The sequence below is a fragment of the Arachis stenosperma genome, chromosome 5, assembly GCF_014773155.1.
Source record: "Arachis stenosperma cultivar V10309 chromosome 5, arast.V10309.gnm1.PFL2, whole genome shotgun sequence".
Lineage (NCBI taxonomy): Eukaryota > Viridiplantae > Streptophyta > Magnoliopsida > Fabales > Fabaceae > Arachis > Arachis stenosperma.
In genome coordinates, this window is record NC_080381.1 from 139052135 (window position 1) to 139068922 (window position 16788).

At 34.0% G+C, this 16788-nt stretch overlaps 2 protein-coding genes across 4 annotated transcripts; one reads left to right on the plus strand and one right to left on the minus strand.

Annotated features, from left to right (window-relative positions):
• Positions 1-2912: 2912 nt before the first annotated feature.
• LOC130981763 (scarecrow-like protein 8) lies at positions 2913-5484 on the plus strand. Its single transcript, XM_057905443.1, has one exon. The coding sequence runs from the start codon at positions 3111-3113 to the stop codon at positions 5133-5135; it is 2025 nt and encodes a 674-aa protein (XP_057761426.1). The 5' UTR covers positions 2913-3110; the 3' UTR covers positions 5136-5484.
• A 3923-nt stretch (positions 5485-9407) lies between these two features.
• Positions 9408-15950, minus strand: LOC130982670 (uncharacterized). 3 transcript variants are annotated; one of them, XR_009087187.1, is made up of 7 exons: positions 15610-15950; positions 14971-15197; positions 14765-14875; positions 14382-14540; positions 14033-14274; positions 11391-11731; positions 9784-10013 (listed from the first exon to the last, which is right to left on the minus strand). XR_009087187.1 is itself a non-coding variant. In XM_057906719.1 (6 exons), the coding sequence occupies exons 1-6, from the start codon at positions 15882-15884 to the stop codon at positions 9690-9692; spliced, it is 1209 nt and encodes a 402-aa protein (XP_057762702.1). In that variant the 5' UTR covers positions 15885-15950; the 3' UTR covers positions 9408-9689. The 3 variants fall into 3 exon arrangements, 2 of the variants coding, with proteins under 2 accessions (XP_057762702.1, XP_057762701.1); XM_057906719.1 differs by lacking the exon at positions 11391-11731 and having other exon boundaries at positions 9408-10013; positions 14033-14145; XM_057906718.1 differs by lacking the exon at positions 11391-11731 and having other exon boundaries at positions 9410-10013.
• Between the last annotated feature and the right edge of the window lie 838 nt (positions 15951-16788).

Below are 16788 nucleotides of genomic sequence, written 5' to 3' on the forward strand. Positions count from 1 at the left end.
TTAAGTTTTAGAGCATTTATCTATTTTAGTTTCGAATAAATTTTAAACCAAATATTTTAGTTTTTAATTAAAATAAACGAGTTTGTTAGTTTTTAACATTTAATTCTGTAAATTGTATTAATTTTTATCTATTTTATTTTATTAACTTTTAACGAAATTATTCTATGTGTCACGCTAAATTATTACGTGAGATGTTATTATGTTAAGTGTCACATGTATAAAAAAGACAAATTGATTTTAAATAAATTATAGTTAATTTGATTTTTTAAAATATTTATTATTACATAAGTTAATTCTCGAAAAGGTTAAGTATAATTTTTATCTCTAACGTAGAGGTTGAAATTTTCTTTTATCTTCAGCCTTTTTTTCGCTACAAAATAGTTATAAAAATTTCAGTTTATTTTAAAATTGTCCTTTTTAACAAATTAATCCTAACATAAAAAAATTATAAAATAAAATAAAAAAAAAAGAAAAGAAAGAAAGAAAATGACAAGGGAAAAAAAGAGAATTTGGAGGTAGGGGAGGGAAGAAGGGGGAAGAAGGGGGAAGAGAATGTAACGCTGCCTGCGATGAAGAGAACAGAAGGGAAAACCACCACACACACACACGGATGAAGAGGGGGGAGACGGAGAACAAGTGAGAAGAAAGAGATCGGAAGGGAAAATAAAGAGCAAGAGAGGATAAAGGGAGAAGAGAGAGATCAGAAGGGAGAGGGAGACCGCGTTCAGTGCCGCCACCGCCACTCGAGCGCCACTCGCCGTTTCTGCTCCTCCTCCTCGCTTGGTCGTCGATGCTCCTTACCGTTTCTATTTTTGCTTCTGCTTCTATTTCGTTAGTTATCATTGCCATATTGAATTTTCTCGTTGCCAATATATCTTTTCCTTGCTAGTTTAAGAATTTTATAAACCAGTTTATCTCTGTAGATCATGTTGAATTCAATTTTTATGTAATCAAAGTCTCTTTATGTGTTAAATGATGTTAAGTAAAGAACTTCTTCTCCAATATGGTTGTTACTCAATGTTGTTTGATCAGGCTAGATTCAAACTCTTTTGATCTGTGTGAGTTGAATTATATAATTCGATTTGGAAGTAGTCCCTTGCACTATTATAAACACAATAAATGAGTCATTAATATTCATTTTGTGAATTTTCTGTATTGTTGGTTGTTACGAGAGTTTGTGGTTGAGGTTCTCCACTTCTAACACTAACATCCTTTATATTACTTATAATCAATTATTGTGATGAGTTCTCGTGTGTTCGAGTCTCAATTATTTTTTCGTATGCTTCAATTTTAAAGGCTACTTTTTGTATTTTATCATCTATGTTTGGTGGAGCTCCATTAGCATTATCTTATCTAACTTTTTTAGTAGTAATCTCGCTCTCTCTTTTAGGCTTGTATTTCATCTTAACCGCTTCCATGTGATTGCCTATATTATGGTAAATAATAAGGCCAAGAAGAGATAAAAGTGATTTCTAAAACTATCGCAATATAATTTGAGTGACTATACTATTGAACGGTGAAATTTCATATTTGATTAGTAAAGTGTAGATATTCTAGCTTGAAATATTTTTCATGTTTGTGATAGCCTAATTTGGTTGATAATGAATATTCGTAAGGATTGATTTTCTTTATAATGAATAATTTTGGGGATTAATTTGTTCGATAATAAATATTTTGGACCAAATTGATTGTAATTTGTCCAGAGATTGATTTATCTCTTTCGTACGTGTGATGCTTAACGTTTGATGTGATAACTTAACGTTACATATAGGATCGTTCTGTTAGGAGTTGACAGAATAAAATGGGCTAGAGACCAATACGACTTACAAAATTAAATGATAGGGACTAACGAGCTAATTAATTTTAAGGTAAAGTATATTTTTTATCCCTAAGATTTACAATTTTTTTCAAAAATACTCTTACTGTTTAATTTTATTCAATTTTGTTTCTAATGTTTTCGATTTATTTAATTTTATCCATAATATTTTCGATTTGTTTTAAAACTATCCTTAAACGTTTTCAATTTTATCTCCAATATTTCATATGGAATTAACATCTAATAGTAATTTTGATACAAACCAAAAATGTTATAGAAAAAATTGAATACAATTAAATGTTATGAATATTTTTAAAAACAATTATTGATGTTAGAAACAAAAAGACACATTTACTCTTAATTTTAATTGAAAATTAAAATATTTGGTCCGAAATTTTTAAAGACCAAAATAGATAAATACTATAAGTTTTAATATCATATGATCAAAATTATAGTATTTTTTTCATGTCAATACTTATTTATTTATGAAAATGAGATAATATTAATAAGTTTGTTTAGATTTTTTAAATAAAAAATAATATCATATTTATTGATATATGTATTTTTGAAAATACATATAAAAATATAAAATTTATATTAAAAATAAATTAAATTATATATATTTATTTATAAATTATATTTATATATAAATATATAAAGACTGATTTTAATATGTAAATAGTATTTTTGTTAAATTTGACTACATCATTTTTGAAATACAAATTTGATTTGCCATAATATATTTATGAGAATAATAAATTTGGTATTGACACATTCAAGATTGAACTTAAATATTTGATATCAAATTTATCATCGAAACATACTCATTAGTTAAAAACTATATTTGGCCTTCAAATAATTTAAATTTACATAATATAGATACCAACAAATTAGAATAATAGCGTGATTTCAAAAAAAAAAAAATTTCTATTGTTTTGAGACCATAATATGATTGTAATAAAATAACTAAAATTAGTAATTAATTCGTTGTCTAGTATATATTATTGAAGAAATAAAAAGAAAATAACAAGTTAGGAGAGGGAAGAAAAAGAAAAGTTTAAAACCCTTCACTTCTCCGTTATATCCACTAGAATCATTTCAACCTCATAAGAAACTCCACAATACAACACAGCATCCTCTCTCTCACTTTTATTCTCTTTCTCTCTCTTCACTTTGCTTCAATCTCTCTCTTTCTCTCTCGTTGTGTCTCATGCTCTTCTCCAAAAACACCACCACCTTTTCCTAACTGTCTTGTTTTTTCCTTATTTTCTTCGCAGCAAATACACACAAAACAATGTCATCGCCGGGCTTCACCGGCGGCGGGGCATCAGATTTCTTCACCGGAGCAGCCCGATCCAGCACCATGAACACGAACCCCAGCGCCTCCGCCGTGGCAGCCAACAACCACCGGCACCTCCACCCTTCCCACCCCCTGTACCGAACCCAACAGCAGCTGCCCGCACTGTTTCTAGATCCTTCCTCACAGATCACGCCTCGCCACCAAACACCAACAACACAACAACCACCAACAACCCTCATCGGTAAACGCACCCTCGCCGAATTTCAAACCCAACAACAACATAACCACCTCCTTAACAACCACAACCACAACAGCAATAACAACCATGTCCTCTCTAACCTCCTACTCCGCTCCGTTAAGCCAAGGACGGCGTCGTTTCACACAGGTTCCCCTTTATCCCCTTTATCGCCCATAGACTTCTCAATCCCTGAATTGCAAATCCCTTCCTCAACTCATGCCTTCCAAACGCAGCGTTTTGGCATGCCTCTCTTCAACCAGCTTCGCCCTAACCCCATTCACTCCAACAGCCTCCCCTTGCCTCCTCCTAACTCCAATAATCATTTCCCCTACCGATGCTCCAATTTGAGTGGTTCCGTTTCCAACCGGGTCCAGCTCCCGCTCCCGGCCGAACCGGAGAACAAGATTAATACGATGGACCACAGGCTTCTGGAATTGGAGAAGCAGCTTCTAGAAGACGAAGAAGAAGAAGCTGAAGCCGATGCGGCTTCTGTGATTACAACTAGCGCGTGGTCAGAGACCATTCAGAATCTCATGGGAAACGGGTCCACACCCAAACCAGCTTCTTCGTCCCCTACATCCTCAACAACGTCTTCAACTTCGTCTTCTTCCTCCGTGGCTTCCCCTGCCATAGGGTGCTGGAAGCAGACGCTAATGGAGGCCGCATCTGCCATAGCCGAAGGTAAACAAGATTCTGCCACTGAGATCCTGGCCAGGTTGAGTCAAGTTTCCAACCCGAATGGAAATTCGGATCAAAGGTTGATGGATTGCATGGTTTCGGCGCTCAAATCGAGGGTAAACCCGCTGGAGAATCCTCCTCCCGTGACCGAGTTGTTCAGCAACGAACACACCGAGTCGACTCAGTTGATGTTTGAAAACTCGCTCTGTTTCATGGTAGGGTTCATGGCAGCCAACTTCGCAATCCTCGAAGCTGCATTTGAGAACAAAACGGAGCTGAAGAGGTTCTGCGTGGTTGATTTCGATATAGGCCACGGGAAACAGTACGTGAGCCTTCTACTCGCGCTCTCCGCGCGTGGGAGAACCCCGCCGGCCATGGTAAGGATCGTGGCGGTGGCGGACACCGGCGGCCAAGAAGAGAGATTAAAATCTGTGGGCGAAATGCTAGCAAGACAGGCAGAGAGGTTTAGGATCGGATTCGAGTTCAAAATCGTTCAGGTCACTCAGCGATTCTCCGAGTTGACCCGCGAGTCGCTTGGATGCGACGCGGATGAGTTCCTAGCTGTGAACTTCGCTTTCAAATTGAACCGAATCCCGGACGAGAGCGTGTCCACGGAGAATCCACGCGACGAGCTCTTGAGGCGCGTGAAGTCACTCTCTCCGCGCGTGGTTACAATAATCGAACAGGAAATAAACGCCAACACGGCGCCGTTTCTGGCGCGCGTGGCCGATTCGTGTTCGTATTACGGCGCTCTCTTCGACTCAGTCGAGTCCTCACTCGGCAAGGACAACAATAGTAACTCCGAGCGAGTCAAGGTGGAGGAAGGACTGAGTCGAAGGGTTTGCAACTCGTTGGCGTGTGAAGGCAGAGACCGCGTGGAGCGTTACGAAGTTTTCGGAAAATGGCGGGCACGCATGGGAATGGCGGGGTTCAAGTCCAAGCCACTGAGTCAGAACGTGGCCGAGTCGATCAAGTCACGACTCGCCCAGAGCAACAATTGTAACAGCCGAGTCAACTCGGGACTCACCGTTAAAGAAGAGAACGGTGGGATTTGCTTTGGATGGATGGGGAAAACTCTCACCGTCGCTTCTGCTTGGCTCTAACTTCCTTCTCTCTCTTATTATTATATTTTTTTCTCTTTATTTTCTTCTGAATATTATAAATATATATATCTCTCTCTCACATTGTTACTATATATCTTAACGTTATCTAGAGATAATGGAAAGGCAAATAGAATAGATTTGGAAAATTATAAATATATGTTAGTTATTTTGTATTATTATTGTTATGAAGGCATAAAAAAAAATTGAAAATGGTTGGCTCAATCCTTTAACTTTGGTACCCACCAGACATAAGAAACAAATAAAGTAGTGTTTGGATTCCGAGAAAATTTATGTTGCGAAGTTGCATTTATGATTCGTTAATGTATTCCAGTTGATAGTTTTCTTTTTATTATTTTTATTTTATTTTATTATATCATCACTTGGGTGTGTGAAAGAGGAGTTGGTTGCTGTTTGGTAGCTGACTTACTTGGATGCGTTATGAGGGCTCCACAACCTAAAACGATGCGTTTTGAGGGCTCTTTGTGTTTGATTTCTAATTCGGAATTTGTTTTCTTGTGTTGTGTTGTAGAAATAATGACATTGATTGATATCTGCACGTAATCTTTTTGTATAGTTTGTGAGTTATTTTCAGTGGCCATATTGCTCTTTTTATGCACTTTCTCGTTTCCATAAGAGAAACTAATATTTCTCCTAGAAAGGAAATATTATGGGGGGAAATTGAATTCCCCATAAGAGAACTCATTGTACCAAATATTAAAGCCTCTGTTTCAACGTTGTACCAATGTTTCTATGGCTCTATGTATATGCTTGTTACGAAAAACCAAGAATGATTAATTAAAAAAAAGAAGATAGATTACAATTTACAAGTCAGCTTTAGCCTGTGAATTTTGTACCAAAACCATTTGACCAATTGTTCCCCTTTTGGCTAGTACAAGAAACGCTCTTAATTATTCACATGAAAAAGAAAAAGAAACAAAATAATGAAAAAGGCCCTCCTATCTTAGGTTTTAATAAAACTAGTGCTCATGGTTTCAATTGTTAAATAGTAAACTCTTAAATAAAATTTTAATCTATGACGGATTAATATTTGAGTTATAAAATATTGTGAGGAAAAAAATTGTATAGATAAAATATATTTTTATGAATAGCGTAAGACTTGTTAGTTTCTTATAGTAACTATTTGTATATAAATAATCTCTCTGACTTTAGATTGTGCTAAAAAAATTTTCTCTCATCACCTAACATTCACAAAATTACTATACGAATAATGGACAATTATGTTAAATAATGCGAGAATTGTATAAATATAATTGCTTATTGAATAGGGAAATGTGTATAAAAGAAAATGAAAGGCAAAGAACAAAGGAACCGCAAGAAAGAAAGAAAGATAAGAAAGGAACTTAATACGCTGTAATAGATAGAGAGTGCCACGAGCACATGTTATGTTAGTTGATAACTTGATATACCATTTATTATTGCAACGCTAAAATTTGTTGCTTTAAACTTGGATTATTAGCAATCATAATTCATAAGAGAGTTTCCAATGCTATGGTTTCTTATCACAAATTGTCAATGCATGATCAATGCCCGATTTATTTCTTTTAAATTTGCTAATAAATGACTTTTTGGCACTCTTCTAAGAGAAATAAACCACAGCATCATGTAACGTTTTTTTTTTAATCCTTGAAAAGGACGATGGTCCCCCCTTTTATTATGGATGTACCAAAAAATAATATGAACGATGGGCACATAGAAAATAACAACCTACACCATTTTTAATTAATCACAACATGTTACTATATATATATATATAATAATAATAATACTAGTTGTTTTATTTTTTTTATCATATAAAATTTGGGGTCCATTTTAATTTACCTTATGCTAAGATGAGTTTGCATCATAAAAACTCATTATGCAGTGAGAAACAATTATTTGACGTTTTTATCTTTGCACTGCATTTGCTACAATTTATTGTTTGTCTATAATTTTTCTACTGATTATTTATTTGATACAAGTAAAATTTTATATAGAGATTTTTTTTCCTTTTTGATGAAAGATTCTACCTATTATGTAATGATTACTGTATAAAGATAAAGATGACACACCCAAGTGGAAAACTTATATTAAATTTAAAAGGCTTTCACTGAAACTAAAAAAAAAAAAAACGCATGGGTTCTCAATTTTTTCTGATTGGATGCATCTTTATAAAGCATTTTCAATATTAAATTATTTAATGTGGGTCTGAATTCTGTAGTATAAACTTTATTACAATTTTAAAACATATTTCTGCTTCATATGGGCCCAACCTTTTTATTTAAAATAACCATCATACATTGTTTGATACAGGAATATCATCAATTCATAAAAAAAAGGAAAAAAGAAAAAAGAAAAAAAAACCCAGGAATATCATCTTTCTTCTTCCATGGGCTATTGAGTTAATTAGTATAATAATCAGTGGAACAGTATTATAATTAATATAGCAATATACTAACATCCAAAATATCCAAAAAATTGGAAATATGTCATTTGTGAAACTAAGAAGACAGGCTAATAATGGTTAAGTTAGTGGAACAGGAGCTAGCAAATTAGTACAATAATGTTAAGAACTTAACATAATTAATAAATCTTAATTAGACAATTATTGAGATTATCATGGTTGTAAAATAATAAAGTGTTTGAAAGCTCAGTTTTTACAACAAAGACTATATATAGACAATTTCTTAAAAAATAGATGTAGTAGGGAAAAATACCAAGAGGTAGATTCCAATATATATAAGGAAGAATACTATTATGGATAAAATAACAACAATAATAAAGTTTAATTTTGATGCACTGATTTTATACTGTCGTATAATTATATCTTTTTTTGGATGAATATTTTGGTCGATGTAAAAGATTGTTATTTTTTATGTAATTAAAATACACATGTAAAATTATTTTACACTCACAGTGTATCAAAATTAAATTAATAATAATGATGATAATAATAATAAATAAACAAATAAACAACTGAAGGTGAATAAACTATAATTAGAAAGGTAAACAAATATCACGTAAGAAAGAAAGGCAAAGGAGTGGCTAGTGGCTACAGCCGAGTTACATTATGACATTATTAATAAATGATTTCATATCAATATAATATGGAGGAAAAAAAAGGAAATTTATATGTTTTAGTATATAAAAAAGGATCATTAAGATGGTGATTGTTGAGTAAGATCTAATTTGATTAAGGTAATCTCAAATTAATTGAAATGAGGATATATATAGTCCTAACTACTAAAGGTAGGGATACATAATAGGAGAAGCTAAGAAGAAAAGAAAAGAAAAAGAGGAGCACCAATGGTGAATAGAGAATGTTGGATTTGATGAGATGAAATGAAATGATAATCACCAACATGTCACCCAAAAGGTGGATAAGAATTCTACATTTGTCACGGGAAAGGGTGCTTGAATTAGTAATGAACTAAAGTCAAACCTTTTGAGAAACATAAACTCTCATCTCATTCAATTCACCTTTCAACTTCTTTAATCAACATAAAGTTTCCAATACTTGAACTCATTCAGACGCGCATCTGTCTTTACTTTATTTTGAAAAAAAGAAAATGATAACCTAATATATAGGATTTGAGAGGATTTTATGATATTAAATTATGTTTAATTACATAACCAAATTTTAAACAAATGTTAAATGTTCAAATGCTACCTTGTGCATGCTGCAAATTTTTAAATGGAATTCTGATCAGTAACAGATTAATTCTTAGCCTAGAGCTACTGTAAGAAACCAGCAAAAAAATTATGTTTAATTACATTTATTATTTATAAAAAATATATCATCACCTACATTCTAGAAGCTAGACATATGTATATTGAATCACTTATGATAATTAAATACTTAAGAGATTTTTAATATTCTTCTTTCAAAGTCTGAATCCGAATGTTGTTTATTATGATCTATTATAGTGGAAGCATTTTCAAACATTTACAAAGTTGTCTCTTAGGAAAACAAAGTCTTCGTTCACATCATGGGGCAAATACAATTTTTCCCCCAAAAAAAAAAAGGAATCAAAGTTTATAGCCTGTTTTAACCTTTTGTAGTTTAGATAGTTGATTTAATTTATGGTCTTTCATATTAAAATTTATTCATAAACATATTTAGTAAGTTTGTGTTTCAGCATATTTTGTATCTTAAACTAAGGGGTAGGTCAAGTAAAAAAAAAGGAAAAAGAAAAAAAAATTGATGTAACATGCATGTAATGTAGCAGAGGAGCAAATCTTAGTAATTAACTTAGATACAAATGAATAGTCAAAATTAAGTATATTAATTAACAATCACATGATAACCTAAAATAGCCATAAAATTTTATGTTTCAGCCTTGACCAATTCATATTTATAAAATTTAACTAACTATTCTTCTCACTAGGCTTAATTTAAGCTATAAATTCAATTTGCAAACTTCAACGACACTATAAAAGTGTAATCTAAATTTAAACATGAAGCATAACACTGTGTCAAGTGGAACTTTGAAACTGGTTTAAGCATCCTAACTTGAAATTTGATGATCATATCCGAATCTTAGAAATTGGTAATCTCTACAAGTGTTTGAGAACCATGACACCAAAACCAATACCAAGGAATGTTGCAATTGCGACTCCAAAAATACCTGCAAGAATTCCAGGAACCACCAAAGATTCCCAGCGTTTTGCCTTGGCCATGCCACAGGCTGTTGTAGGTCCTCCAATGTTGGCATTTGATGCTAACAACAACAGTTTCAGATCCAACTTAAACAGTTTCCCCAATCCTAGAACCACAAGAAGATGGATACTAACTTGAACTAATGCAAACAAGAAGATGCTTGGAGCAGTCTTTATCACATTCCATATACTTCCACTCGCTCCCACCACCGCGAAAAATACCTGGCAAATCACACCTCATGTCACATTTTCCAAATTGATTGCACATTTTCAATATATATTGGTACCCTTGATTTATAAAATGTGACACTAAAGTTTACATTTTAACATGTATTTTATACAGATGACTGATTTAGTGTCTGTTTTTTTTTTGTATGTACGTAACATTTGTTTTGTAAAATATGACATTGTCTTCCCCTTATAATTCTGGTGACACCACAGCTAACTCCCTTAAAATTTGTAAAAGAGGACTAAAGGAGAAGATCAATGTCAATATGACGAATTCAGAAACATTTTATGTAATATCAATTAATCTCAAGGAAGATAAGACTAATTTACCCTTTTTTCTAATTTACCCTTTTTTCTGAATCTCCATTCCACATCAATTCTCTTAAATTTTTATGAACTGATAATTACGTGGCCTACTTTAAGTAACTACTAGTGTCTTAACTTAAATTGGAAAAATTTAAGATTTTGTTGTTGATAGCTATGCAGTTCTTGTTACCTGCATCAACACCAGTGCAAGAGTTCCAGATAATTTTATGACTACAATAGCAGTGGTGGCCGGGAGCGTTCCTCCTTTAATTCCAGATAATTTTATTGAGTAGTGTTAAGGAGTCAGTGACCTGAGTGTACAATGAGCTAAATTTTTGGTCCATGAATAAAATGAACATCACCTATACTATCCAAAATAATCATCTGGATACCAGGATAAATAAACATCTCATCTCATAAAATCACTCATCCCAAAAGCGTAACCTGATAGGACAATGTAACACTAATGATTATATCTCTAATACTTCCTAAACTTCCATTGTACGCTTAAGCCATTGGCTCCATATACTTTCTTAATTTTATTACGTATGCAGCAACTTTACATATTACACACTTTTTTTCAGGAAAAAATATTTGTTTTCTAATTTTAGTATTTTTGCAAATTTTTTAAGTAAAAATAAAAATATTAAAAAATTAAGAAAATATATTTTTTTAAAAAAATTATAATTCTCATTTTTTATAGATATTGAAAAAAATATTTTAACATAATAAATAAATAATATATTATTGTATTTAATTGATATTTAAAAATATTTTCAGTTGAAATTTCTATTATTAAATTATTCTTACTTTTTAAAAAAAATTAAAAAGATTTTTTTTAAGTGCACCAACGACGCCCATAATCCAGTTAATCAGTTCTATCTAGAATCTACAAGTTATTCGTACTAATTCGTTTTTTTTTTTCGGTAAATCGTACTAATACGTTTTATATCTCCGCTAGGTAACTAACTCAATATCTGCTAACTACCAATCAACTCAGATGGGCTCCGTAACAAAAAGCCCAAACAATGGAAAAAACACCCCAAAAACTCACCCACTAGTTACCTTTTCACACTCGGTAAAAATTCAAAAATTCACTGCACAATCCTTCCTCTTCTTCCCTCCCTCCCCATCCCTGCTGCGCCGCCGTCATCCGCCGGGGTAGTCACCGCCAACGTGGAACGGCCACCAGTGCCGAGTCTTCCGTTGCCAGTCGCGAGCTCCGTTCAACGTCGCTGCCGCCGAGTTGACCAACCCGCCACCTCCACCCAATTCCAGGCGTCGTCTTTGCCGGCGGCTCCACGCGCATTCTGAGCGACGTCCGTGCCCACCGTCGTCGCCGACCTTCCTCCTTGCCGCGCTACCAGCTGCTGCGACACCAACCTCCCACCGTGAGTCCCCTGTCCCTGTTTTTAGCGAGTTTTTTTCAAACCTTATAATGGAGGGAAGAAATATTGGGATTTTTTTTCATTTGATTTGTGTTTAATAATGCTGACTTGGATGCAATTATAGATTGGATGTTACTGTTATAGTGTTATTATAGATTGTATAACTTTTTTTGAGAAGAAAATTTTGTTCTTTTCGATTCAAAAAGTTGATGATTTAAATTGTTTTCTACAATGTTGTTTGTTCCCTGAATTTGTGCATTCTGCATGCGCGCGTTGCACAGGCTTTTTGTTCGTCTCTTCTGAGATTTGAATTAAATAGCGAACCTGTACCTTTGACAAAAATCTGAAACATGCGTGAGACTGATCGATGGCCAGTCATCCATCCAGATATGTTGAACGAAATTATAAAGCGGCTCCATTCCTACGACGACCGCATCCCACTTCGACTGGTTTGCAAGGAATGGAACATCAAACTCGGAAGCAACGAAATTCCGTGGTTGCTATTACCTGAAGAAACTTTCAAGACTAGTTTTGATGAAGAGGAGGAGGAGATCTACAGTCTGATGCATTTACCTGTTGCCGATGAAGACACACTTGAGACTAAGGTTCTTGAAGAGAAGGGAGTCTACCATGCCATGCTGCCAGGTATGCAGATGCTGGACATCCTCATTCGTGGTTCCTGTTATGGATGGTTGATCACCCTAACAATATCCGAAGGTAAGATGCAAATGTTAAATCCATTTACAAAGATGCATTTCGATCTTCCTCCACTGTCAACTTTTCCCAATATAATCGAGTATAATCCTGGAGATGATGAATATACTATTTGGGATTTTTTCGACGAAATCTCTAACCTAGAACGCGATTTTATGCACAAGATCCAAGTTTGGAAGGTTGTCATAAATTCACGTCCTAACAATGATAACAAAGATTTTATGGCGGTGGCTATATATGGACATCGCAGAAGATTAGCCTTTTACAAACCTAACAATAAGAGATGGTCATGGTCTGACGTCACAAGAAACACAAATTTCGAAGATGTCATATTTTTTAAGGAGAAGATATATGCTGTAAACTATGGTGGCCAGATATACGAATTTGATGCAAACACAGAATCTGGGACTGTTGTGGGAGGAATCCATGCCCCACCTCCAATTGGGTTTACCGCATCCACTTCTAAGTTGAAGTATCTGGTTGGATGTGCCAATGGAAACATATTGATGTTGGTAAGAACTTTTGCTCGGTTGAGGGGCATAGGGAAGGAATTGGAGACCAAGAAATTTGACATCTATGAACTGAGAAAAGGTTCCAAAACATGGTCAAGATTACATAGTTTAGGGAATTACGTAGTCTTGATCGGATTCAATTCCAGTGTTCAGATGTTACCTACCAATTTTCTAGGCAAAGGAAATCAAATTTACTACACGGATAACTTAATAGAGCTGAAATCACAAGACTTTGCTTCCACACGTGACACTGGCATCTTCGACTTGAAGGATAGAAGTTTCCGAAGAATATTACGGGATGTCAAGTTTTTCTGTCCTCCTGTTTGGTGTTATCCCAATCAACATCTCTAGATTTTTCATTGCCACTCTTCTCTGATGTAGTTACTCTTGTTATTCAGTTTTTCGGAACAATGTTGTTTTGGTTTTTTTTAATTGATTAATAAGTGGTTATAATAGTAGTTTTGTGTTTATATATTTTTACTTGGAAAAATGTTATTTACACACAAATCAATCATCTAGTTATTAGTATATAGTTAATTTATTTTTAATGTGTATTTTATTTTCTAATATGTATGTTATCTTAATGATTAATTTTAGTAGTTAATTTTAATGTATACCTAATATGATTATTTTACTTGTAAAGTGTTAAAAATATGTGATATGACGGGACGAAAAAATACCAAGGTAGGTAGATTCCAATATATAAGGAAGAATATTATTGTGACACTAAAATTTATATTTTAATATGTATTTTATCTAGGTGACTGATTTGGTGTCTGTTTTTTTGTATGTCCGTAAGATGAGTGTTTTTGTAAAATATGACATTGTCCTCCCCTTATAATTTAGGTGGCACTACACCTAACTCTCTTGAAATTTCAAATTTGTAAAAGAGGAGAAGATCAATGTGAATTTGACAAATTCAGAAACATCAAGGAAGGTCAGAGTAATTTACCCTTTTTTCTTATCCTTCCCAATCTCCATTCCACATCAATTCTCTTAAAATTTTTATGAACTGATAATTATGTGGCCTACTTTATGCAACTACTAGTGTCTTAACTTAAACTGGCAAAATTTAACACTTTGTTCTTGTTACCTGCATCAAGACCAGTGCAAGAGTGTGACCGGCAGGTCCAAGGGAACCAATCTGCTTAGGGAGAAGAGTGGCTAAAATGACTATGATAGCCGTCGCCGCCGGGAGCGTTCCTCCTTGAATTCCAGATAATTTTGTTAGGTATGCAGCAACTTTACATATTACAAAAGATGTAGCAAGAGCTGTAGAGCTCTGCAACACAGGGATGTTGCCCTGATAATCCAATTCCAAATCAGTTGCATTATCTGCCAAGATTACTAACCAAAATCAATCTAACAGTTCTCATTTGAGAATGTGACTTTGATATCCAAATTCTTGCCTTTATGTTAGGATACTGTTTTAGGATTTGTACCTGTGGTTGTTGGAGCTGCAGCCTCAGGAGGAATTTTAGAAGCCAATGCAAACAATACCAAGAAATATAAAGCGCATATAACATTATCCGCGGCCACTCCTGCAGCTAGAACCGACGCGGACATGCCAAGCGCCTCTGAAATGGCAACATAATTAACAGCTACAGTAATCAACAAGAAAACAGGACAAAGGAAATTCATTCAGTTATCATGTTTTTATAACTGTTAAAATGAATGTTCACATTCAAAATAAGTTCACTAGTTAAGGCTGGTTAGTAGAATGCTAATGTTTTAAAGGATATCCTATCACAAAAACTTCAACATATTGAAATTTTAATCTATATCCATGCATTTAAATTCAGAGGCAAATTGTTTGAGCACTTACATCCACCAATATAACTACCCATGAGAGCAGCAGCTATTTTCCAGTTATCAGAGCCGAGGGATCGCATAGGCACTATTAGAAACGCCACTAGAGTACCAACAATTGTAGCCACTTCCATCCACCACATGATTAAAAATCAAATTACTTTATAAATATCAGCTAAGAAAAAATGTTTAGGGAATGCATTAAGTGGTTATCAGTATCACCTGAACCAAGTAAGAAAGCTAAGAGCAGCGTCCCGGTGGAACGCACCACTTGATTCAAGTTTGCTCTAAACAATAGCAATGGAATGGTTAAGGGTAGGAGAAACTCCAAGACAAGAGAATATGCTGGTGCTTCATATGGAAGTATTCCTAAATTGCTTGCTGCAAGCCCAACTAATGTGCTCACCAGAGCAGCACTTACCATGCTCCCAATCTTGGTTTTCTCTGACCTTGCATTCCACACAAACATGTTCATATATACTTAATAGAATAGTCTATGTTACTCAGAATATATATGACAGGAAATTCCATATACTTAACAGTCACATTTTGCTTAACTCAAGTACTAATCTCCTATAAACCCAAAATCTGAAATTCTGAATGTAATCTTGTATTACTTACTTGAGTTTCCAGCTTCCAAGAAACTTGGAACTCAGGATTCTCACGAGGAACATGTTCATATGTACAATTAAGGAAAGCTTTTACTACAAGTAAAACCGAAACATGAAGAAGAAGAAAAAGAAGGGGAAATTTATAAACTTTCTGTGGTTTTCAGATGAACCAAACAAAAGGGGCATCGAAAACAGATACCAAGTTGGGATAAAGTGGTGAGATAGATGAGAGAGATGAATGAATACTGACCAGAGACCAAAGGCACCAATGGAGAAGAGAGTTGACCAAGTTGCCCAGTGGTCATTAGGGGATATGATGGGTTGACTCAACTGTGACTTCACTACTACCGAAACACTTGGACGTGAACGAGGTTTCTTCCACAAAAACGAGGTTGTGGTCCTTCTTCGCAGTGGAACTACAAACGGGTTGAAAGAAGGAAGGAGTGACACATGGCACGGGGGGATTGGGGGTGATGCAGAAAAGACGGTGAGCGGCGGTGACCACCGTATCGGGATGGAAGCCATGTTGGCAAGGGCTGAGCTGAGCTGAGATTGGAGAATGGCTTATCTATCTATCTATCTATCTCGTTGCATTTCACCTGGCAAAAGGACATGGTTTAACACGTGCATTGCACAGTGACTTGGTGAATGTTTCACTCTTAGAAACCTTGATAGTAACATTGTTAATCACTAGATTGTGATCTCAAATTCTTTTGGGATAAGGAGGGTATAAATTTTTTGGACAATTCACTCAAATAAAACAATTTGGAGGTTACATTTATAGAAAGTTTAGGGACAATATTTTTATTAAAATTTGGTCAATATTTAATCAGCAAAAAATTAAGTAATTTTATATTATTAGATTTAATTTTATACTATTAAAAAATTATTAATGACTAATTAATGGTTAAAAATCATAAAATTTATTGGTCTCTTAGCACCCCTCTTATATTTATATATATACAATAAAATGATATAAATTGAAATTAATAAAAAACATACATTTAAAATTGAGACAAAAAATAAAAGGAATAGATTGAAATTGGATATAAAGAGAATCATTTTACGTTTTTTTTTTATTTTTTGATACAACAAGAAAATGACTCCTCAACTTAATTTGTTCACACCATAATTTGTGAATTGAATCGAAGGGACTCATAAACCTTCCACCAATTTCCCGTACAACAAGAGATAAACTCACTCAATTTTACTTGTTTACACTATGTGTCATCTGAAACCAAAAAAGTGCTTTGGCACTTTTAATCACTCAATCTACAATTACAATAGTTATGGAGGTATTTATAACCTCTTAATAAGTTAAAATAAAGAAAATTCTAAAGTCTACGGACATAAAGTCCAATTTAGTAACTAAATAAATAAAAATCAAAATACATAAAAATAAACTAGTAACTTTTAAATATTATTTGAT

Coding starts and splice junctions, on each gene's coding strand:
- LOC130981763 (XM_057905443.1), top strand. CDS start 3,111: ATGTCATCGCCGGGCTTCACCGGCGGCGGGGCATCAGATTTCTTCACC.
- LOC130982670 (XM_057906718.1), bottom strand. CDS start 15,884: ATGGCTTCCATCCCGATACGGTGGTCACCGCCGCTCACCGTCTTTTCT. Junction 14,541..14,764: donor GGGTAGTTATATTGGTGGAT/GTAAGTGCTCAA, acceptor TGATTACTGTAG/CTGTTAATTATGTTGCCATT. Junction 10,014..14,032: donor TTGCACTGGTCTTGATGCAG/GTAACAAGAACA, acceptor GTGATTTGCCAG/GTATTTTTCGCGGTGGTGGG.